Source organism: Falco rusticolus, chromosome 3 (assembly GCF_015220075.1).
Source record: "Falco rusticolus isolate bFalRus1 chromosome 3, bFalRus1.pri, whole genome shotgun sequence".
NCBI classification, from domain to species: domain Eukaryota; kingdom Metazoa; phylum Chordata; class Aves; order Falconiformes; family Falconidae; genus Falco; species Falco rusticolus.
In genome coordinates this window covers 118,596,656-118,604,906 of record NC_051189.1, presented here as the reverse complement: position 1 = coordinate 118,604,906, position 8,251 = coordinate 118,596,656, and the positions used below count along the sequence as shown (strand labels likewise).

At 56.8% G+C, this 8,251-nt stretch overlaps 1 protein-coding gene across 1 annotated transcript in view; it reads left to right on the top strand.

Annotated features, from left to right (window-relative positions):
* The first annotated feature begins 448 nt into the window (after positions 1–448).
* Positions 449–8,251, top strand: part of EPHA10 (EPH receptor A10) — a 44,604-nt gene continuing 36,801 nt past the window's right edge. The window contains exons 1-3 of the mRNA XM_037381583.1: positions 449–551; positions 1,615–1,679; positions 2,972–3,641. Of these exons, the coding sequence (XP_037237480.1) occupies positions 449–551; positions 1,615–1,679; positions 2,972–3,641 (838 nt within the window). The remainder of the gene's footprint in view (positions 552–1,614; positions 1,680–2,971; positions 3,642–8,251) is intronic.

The window sequence follows — 8,251 nt, the reverse complement described above, 5'->3', positions numbered from 1 at the left end:
ACACGGACACATGACATGACATAACCCAGCATTGTTAATTATGGCTGTGACCACAAGGCTGCTGCTCCTCAGCATCAGCAAGGGCTGTCTGTGCCCTTTGGCTTCCATGGGGAGGGCAGTGCCTGCCCTCGGCAGCGGTACCGGGCAGCCCAAGGCTCTGCTCCGCCGGACTCAGCCTGTTCCGGCAGGTGCCTGCCCCACCGACCGGGCCAACAGGCACGGCGGGTCAGGGATTGAGCTGCGGCTGCCATCAGTAGGCTTCAGAGTGAACGGCGCCCCCACGCCCGCCCTCGCCCCGCCCCTTTCTAGAGGCCACCGCCGATAGGCTGCGCGGGCCAAGGCCACGCCCCAGCGGCGGCTGGCGGCGGCGATTGGCTGCGCGGGGCAGGGGCGGGGCGCGGCGGCCGGAGCGCGGCGGCGGCGCGGGGCGCGCGGAGTCGGCGGCGCCATGGCGACGGCGCGCGGCGGCGGCGGCTTCCCTCGGGCGCTGCCGCTGCTGCTGCCGCTGCTACTGCTACTGCTGCTGCTGCCCCGCGCCGCCGCCGAGCAGGGTGAGCCGGGGCGCGGACCGGGCGAGCGGAGCGGCGTGGCCGCGGCGCCCGGTGCACCGGCGCTCCTGGCTTCGGCGTGTTCCCCGGTGCTCCGGCACTCGCACCGTGCCCGGCGGCCTTGGTGCCGCGGCACCGGCTCCGGCGTCGGTCGCCCGCAGCGGGCCGGGCTGCGCGGTACCGTGCCCGGCGGCGTCCGGAGGAAACCGGAGCGGTTCGGTGGCAGGGCCGGCGGCTCCGCTCCGGTGCCGGCGGGTCGGGTCCGGGCGCGGTTCCCCGTCCTGCTCCGGTGTCGCCTCGGGCGCGGTGGCTCCGCGGCGTGGACGGGACGGGCGGGGGCGGCGCGGCGGGTCCCCGCGGGGTGGCCGGAACGAGCCCCAGCGGTGCCCGCTGCCCGCGCAGCGCTGCCGGTACCGGACCGGGCTGCCGGCGGGGCCGTGGCGGGGGGGGCTGCTCCGCACCCCCGGGCCGGAGCTGGGCGCCGGGTGGAGCGGCCGGAGCCCGGCGGCAGTCCCGGGGCTGCCCGCTGCCGGCTGGCTGCGCGGGGTGCGAGCGCCAGCGTGTGAAACGCCGCCTCCCGCCCAACGGAACGAGCCCTTTCGTAGAAATCGGACGCTGGCTTCCAAGGAAATTCCCGTTTCAAAGCAGCCGCCAGTAGCTGTCAGTTCCAGGGTGCGCACGCTGCGGGCACGGCAGTTGCAGCGCTGGCCGGGGTGTTGGGATTGTCCTGCGGAGTCCCTGGGGAAGGGCTGCAGCCCGCCCTGGGTGCACCCGTTAGCTCGGGGTGCTCCTGGCATAGCTGCGCCCTCGGCGCTGGGTGCCCAGCCCAGGGCCCTGCAGCGTCGGGCCTGCCGGGTGCGGGGTGCGGTGCTGGCGCGATGGCCGGTGGCGCTGGGGTGGGAGCTGGGGTGGGAGCTGCTCCCTGCGCTCTGGGACCGGACCCACTGCTCCGGCATGTGGGGAGCGATGCGCCGTGCTGAGCTTCCCGACGGCTGGGCCAGGTCGATATTTACTGCTGTGTCCCGGGTTGGTGTCTTTGCTCTCTAGCATCTTGTCTTCCCTGCAGTTGTCCTGCTGGACTCGAAGGAATCGCAAGCAGAGCTGGGCTGGACCTCACACCCATCAAATGGGGTAAGTGCGGAGGTGGGATGTCCCTCTGTGCAGCTGGAGGGGGCCTGCCTTCTGGTGCTCAGCAGTATTTAAAGTCTTGCAGCATGAGCACCCTGCTCGCGTGGAGCCAGTGGAGGGGGCTGGCAGGTGCGGGGTCTCCTCAAGCTGGGGGTGGAGGGGCAGCTTGGCTAGAGCTGTCACGTTGATCAGCGCTGGGCACCCCTGGGCTCACAGCGAGGAGCAAAGTGCTGGTTGGGTGAGGGGTACAGCCCGCATGCGATGCTGCCTCAAAATGAATTTTACACTCCTGTAACAAGCAAATAAACACAGAGCAGTTTGGGATTTGTATTGTCATGTGCACGCCAGCACGAGCGCCTGGGGATCAGCTCAGCTCTTGGAAGGGGGCCATGGCTGGGCTGGGATCGTTGGGAGCTCTGCATCACATCGGGTCGGTCTATAGCTGCTTTCAGGAGAGTGTGTCAGGAAACTCAGAGTTCTCTTCCTTGCTGCTTTGGGTTTATTTTCCAGAATGGAAGCAAAGTGTTCAGAGGGAATAGCGGTAGAACCTGGACTCATCTGTGTTGGCCAGCTGTTAGTCTGCAGAAGAAACTTAGTTTTGTGTACGTTTGGCAATCTTGTGTAAATTTACCCCCAGAAAGAATTGCTTTGGGAAGTTGCCAGGTCATCCTTAAGGCTGTAAGGGTTGAATCATCATTTCACTAATCAGAATCTCTGCTGGTAAGTTTGGGGAAACACTGTCTCGCTCGCAGGGGATTTGTCCTGTTCCAGCTAAAACCTCTCCTGACGGAGAAGTTGCTGCTGCTCATGAAGGTATTTGTCCTTGCGTGATGGTGTGAACTGGCATCACGCCTCCTTGGCCATCTTTGACTTCTCTGGGTAGCCCAGCCCCGTCTGGCTGTGTGGCAATGCCGTGCAGATGCACCTTCCCAGGGATAGAAAATCCGAGGAGCCTGGGGGAGATAATGGCTCTGGGTGCTCAGCCAAGGATGGGTCCAGTTTCATGTTAGGCTGTTCTAGAAGGTCTGATGCCAGTGCCCCGTTTCTGGTTGTTTCTCTGTGATTGTACCTTTGCAGAGAGCTCGGGTATTAGGTGGTCCAGCAGCACCGCTGGGTTACTACAGGTTGTGGTTTTGGTGGGCTGAGGACTTTGAGTGCCTACAGTGTAAATGGTCTGTGGGGGGAGAGGCTTGTGGCGCTGGTATTTATACTGATCGCTTTGTTTCTGCCGGGGCAGCTGGCTCTTGCTCATGGCAGCTCCTGAGCTGTTACAGCCCTTTGTGTTCTTTCCCCAGTGGGAAGAAATCAGTGGTGTGGATGAGAATTACAAGCCGATTCGCACGTACCAGGTCTGCAATGTCATGGAGCCGAACCAGAACAACTGGCTGCAGACGGGCTGGATTGCCAGGCGGGATGGCCAGAGGATCTTCATTGAGCTGAAGTTCACCCTGCGGGACTGCAACAGCATCCCTGGCGTGACGGGCACCTGCAAGGAGACTTTCAATCTGTATTACGTTGAGTCAGACTCTGACCTGGGCCGTAGCGTCCGTGAGAGCAAGCACACCAAGATCGACACCATTGCTGCTGATGAGAGCTTCACACAGGGGGACCTGGGTGAGCGTAAGATGAAGCTGAACACTGAGCTGAGGGAGATTGGGCACCTGAGCAAGAGAGGCTTCCACCTGGGCTTCCAGGATGTGGGCGCCTGCGTGGCGCTGGTCTCCGTGCGGGTCTATTACAAGAAGTGCCTTGCCACTGTGCAGAACCTGGCCGTGTTCCCAGACACGGTGGCGGAGACGGCCTTCGCGACTTTGGTGGAAGTTAAGGGCACTTGTGTTGCTCACGCCGAAGTGGATGTGGATAACCCCCCCCGGATGCACTGCAGTGCGGAGGGCGAGTGGCTGGTCCCCATAGGCAAATGCACGTGCGGTCCCGGCTTTGAGGAGAAGGACGGGGGATGCAGAGGTAAAAGTGGCCGTCGGTGTCCTCCGGCAGTTTTTCTCTATGTCAGTCCGTGCTGCCAGACTGCTCCGGTCTGCATGGTGCCTGAGCACAGCTCAGGCGAGTGGAATTGCCTTTTGTCAGCAATATGATTCTTTAAGTTGATTGCAGCTCCCCAGCTAACAGCCAGACTTTAATCTGAAGGGTGGCAACCGGGTAAATGGGTGCGTTGCCAGTAGCTGCTCAGCAGCACGGTGTTGGCTGGGCAGATGTGTCAGAGCTCTGAGCACCGTCAGGCATTTTCCACAGCTTTATCTGTAACTATAAAATTACTCTAGAACATTAATGTCCCCGTTGTCATGCTTTAGACACAATAATTTGATGACTTTACAGCTTGCAAGGTTACGTCTAATGACAGCAGTAAAAATGGATATAACCTCTACCTTCATGGGTATCCCTCTAATGAACCTGGTGCCCACTAAGGAAAGTGGTGACCACTTTGCTCTCGCTTTCAGAGCCAGGCATGGGATCAGCCCCACGGTCTGATCCACGGTGTGGGAGCCTCTGAAGAGGGAGGCGCCGGGCTCCTACCTCCTCCCGGGCACCATCCTGCTTCGGGCCATGGCCAGGACCTCGTCCCAGCTCAGCGTGGTCTTGACTGCCTGTGCACTGGGTCTGGTGCCAGCACGGGCGGCAGTGGTGCCGGGCAAACGGGGCTGTGGCATGGGGTTTTGGTGTGCACCTCCTGTCCCCAGAACAGCGGTTCCTCCGTCCCTCAGCACGGGGGCTTTGCTTCTCTCAAAGGTGTAATTTGCTATCGATTATTAACTGGCAGCATCTGTGGCTGCCCTGTTAGCAGAGCTCCTCTGGGGCAGAGGAGGGATCTGACCACCAGCTGGGATGTGTGAGGGGAGATGTTTTCTCCAGTAAGATACGCCTGGAAAGACCCTTTGCTGCCTGTGCCTGGTGTCCAGCTGATACCTTGGACCTCTACTTTTTCGCCTGGTAGAAAACAGATGCAGAGCAAAACAGCTAAATACGTCCCAAACAGGTGCAGTTCCCCCATGTTCGAGGCGCATGGTTCGGTTGGAGAGCGAGTTTTTCCCAAGGAATCCTGTCTGCCCTTCAGGAGCTACTTGAGGCTTGCCAGGTTTACGTTGTGCCCACTGTGCTGCCTTCCTCCAGGAGGTAGGAAACCTTTCCTGGTGCTCCGGGTAGTAGCTATTTGCTCGGTGCCCTCCTCAAGAAGACCTTATTATGACTATCGAATTGAAATCTTAGCGCTGTTCATTGCTTCAGTGGCTGCATGGCAGCTCGCCATGCTTTCCCCATCTGTTTGGAGTGGGAATTTACATAGCGAGTCCCAGAAGGCTTTCGCTAATGTTTCAGGTTTCTCTGTGTTGAGTTTAAATAATTCATATTCTCTAAGGAAAAATATTTGAAGTAATTTAATGGACGTAATTAAGTTTTCCCCCCCCTCACAGAAAGCAGGTCATTAGTCACTCTCTGTGGAGCAGTGTCTGATGTCTGGTCAAATATCAGAAAACAGTTTTTAAGGGTTGGAAGGTTTTGGTTTGTTTTAGAGCCCTGCATTAGCATAGTGCTAAGTGAGTAACTTTAAAAGCTTTCTGATGAAAGCGTTCAAGGCTGTAGAAATTATTCAACAAGAGAAAAGTCCTAGAGCTGGAGGCAGGTAAATGCGGTGGGAGTTCGGGGATGTTCAAAGAGCCAGGTGATGGCACAGCAGATGTGACATTGGTGGCTTTGGGGGGCTCAGTGGGTGCAAGTCCACTGGATCCTCCTTGCCTATGAAACTTCTTTGCCACAGTCTGTCACATTCTGGTGGCCATGAGAGGTTGGACCCTGAGTTTGTTTGAGGACTGGCCACTGTGGGGAGCGGGGGCAGCCTGGGGCCCGACCCCCGCAGCCGGTGCTGCGGGCAGCTGGTGGTTCTCCAGGCTGTCTCAGGTGCTGCTTTGCAGCTGCTGGCCCTCGCCCTCATCCTTTGATCTCTGAGGACTTTCTGGCTGCGCCTGCAGCATGGAACATGCTGGTGTCTGAGATCAGTCGCCCGTTCACCCCACGGACTGCTGGGGTGGCATGTGCTCGGTGATCCCAGGGGACCTGGCTGCCAGCCGGGTCCGGGATGGATCCAGGGTGGTGCTTAGGGCCAAGTGCGTGGTGCAACTTCTTGGGTTGAAATCACAAGGCAATGGGGCAGCAGAAGCCATGAAGTTTCCCTAGGCCATCCCGTGGCTGGGCGCTGCCCGGTGTCGGTGTGCTCTGAAGCCAGGGTACACAGTGGTCCCTCCGTGGGGACCAGCCAGTGCTCCACTCACTGGGCAGATGGGGGCTGCTCTGACCCCAGCCCGGCTGGCTGCGGTGGGGGGCTTGGCCGCTGCTGGCACCCCTGGTGTGGGGCTGGGATGGGTGGCAGCGCCGGTGGTGGCTACGGCGCTACTGGGAGGTGTGGGAGGTGCCAGCTTCCCTGCAGCGGGAGCGAGCTTTATTTTCCGCTGAACTGGTGAAGCTGTTTGAACTAAATCACAAAGCCAGCATCCCTGCAACCGTGATTTAAGTGCTGAAATCATCCTGCCGCTGAGAGAACACTTGTACCCTTGCACTGAAATTAGGAGAGATGGAAAAAGACTAATAGGATTTACGGCTCTGCTAATTACTGCTGCAAGAAAGCTGAGCCTTCCGACTGTCCAGCTTTCTATGTCGCACCACTTCTCTGAAGATGCCCCAGCATACCTGACAGGCTTCCGTGGGCTTGCACGTTTCTGATGAATCATTTCAGTGATCTTTGAAATGCAGCCATCTCTAGGCTGGAGCCGAGCAGCTTTAGCATCTGTTTAACATCTACTCTCCAATAAGAGGAGAGGCTCTGTCACTGTAAATACATTTAGACTGCCTTTCTTCCCTAATATATATCTGTAGCCAGATGCTGGTCTGCACTTATACAGATCTTAAAGCCTATTTCCAGCAGATGCACGGCAGGCGAGTGAGGAGTCCTGTTGCACTGTGGATGATCACCTGTCCATCCTTATTTTGTTTTCAGTAGGCTTCTCAGCGCTCATGTCTTTTTACTTTTAATTTCACCAGGCATGAACCGTAGCCCCTTCATGCCATTTACTTTGTGGTGCATTGCAATAGCTTTTGTGTAAATGAAACGGCGATGTGGAGGGTCTGCCTGACGTTTGCTGTAAAGTTGTCTCTTTCTGCTTCATCTTTTCCATCCAATCCCTTGTAATATCTGCAAGGAGAATTTCAACAAAGCCCAAGGTTAATATTTACCAGCCAGATTTGCTGCAAATGAGACAACTTCAACCAGACGTTGAATTAATATGATAGAGACCAGTTTCCAAAAATAGCTGTCAGCCACTCTTCTTTGACAGATACGTAAATTTGTGCTCTAGCTAAATTTCCTTCTCAATTTATTTCCTTCCACTTTTGACAGCAGTGGCAGGAGCTGGCTCTGCGCTGCATTGTGCTGGGAAAATGTCCCATGCTCTGCTGTCCTTCACCAGGACAGGACGGCCTGGCACCGCGTTCGTTCTGGTAGATGATGGTCTAATTAGCGGGCTGTATCACTTGCCTACACAGGAGTGACACTACTGAAACCAGTTTTAGGGACAAAATAGTTTCTAGTGCTCTGTCAGGATTTTTAAGCAGCATTTTAAAGTGAATTTTCAGGGAAGGGGACCTTGCACAAGGGGTCACATCAGCGACTTGCTGTCTTGCCCGTGGGCGTATGGAGCAGCTGCTGATGGCCGCAGTGGCTGTTTGAAAAGGGGAATAAAAGAAGTTCCTCCCCATGTTCTGCATTAGTTTGGATTTTTGAGCAGCATGTCAGATGCAACATTCCATGGACAGGACACGAGGAAGATACACTGTATCTCGCTGAGGGAGAAATCTCAGGAAAATAATAGCCCCTGGTTTTGTTCTTTTGCACCTTTGCTTATAAAGCATGTTGGTCTTCTGGGCTCTCCTGAAATGATACTTCAAGGATAGAGAGGGGAAAGGAGTTGCTGTTGCAGGATTTTTCCTTTTCCCACCCCTTTCCTGTAGTTGGTTGTGATAAACCAGCAGAAGTACCAGGCTCGGCAGGGCAGATTTGCATGCTTCATCCCACTGTGTCATTTTCTGTGTTCCATCTGGACGTTTCTCTCGCACAGATAACCTGTCGGCTGCTCTGCCCATTTGCTTACGTGGAAATGGGACTTTTTGAGGGCTGGAGGTGAGTCTTCCCTTGGAGCCTTTCCCGGCAGGGCGAAGGCACACTCTGGGGCAGGCTGCAGCACGTGGGGCTGTTGGTGCAAGCCTGCACCTCTGTGTCTGCCCTTTTTTCCTCCGGTCTGCAGTGGGCTGGCCTCGCTCTGTGCTGGGATCATCCCTGGTAATGGCCTGCATGAAGGACTTTGGGGGCTTTACAAGGTGAGCTGGCCGGCTGCTGGTCTGAACCATAGGGATAAGATGAAAGGCGCAAGTCAACACTAATTAGAAGAAAGCAGTCTTTGCTAATGGTATCTGCTAGTGATGTAGAATGTAATGCACGCCTGACGCTGCAGTGGGCCAGAAATGGCTTCTCTGATCTACTGTAGGATTCATCAGTGGTCTGCTGACAAAATGAA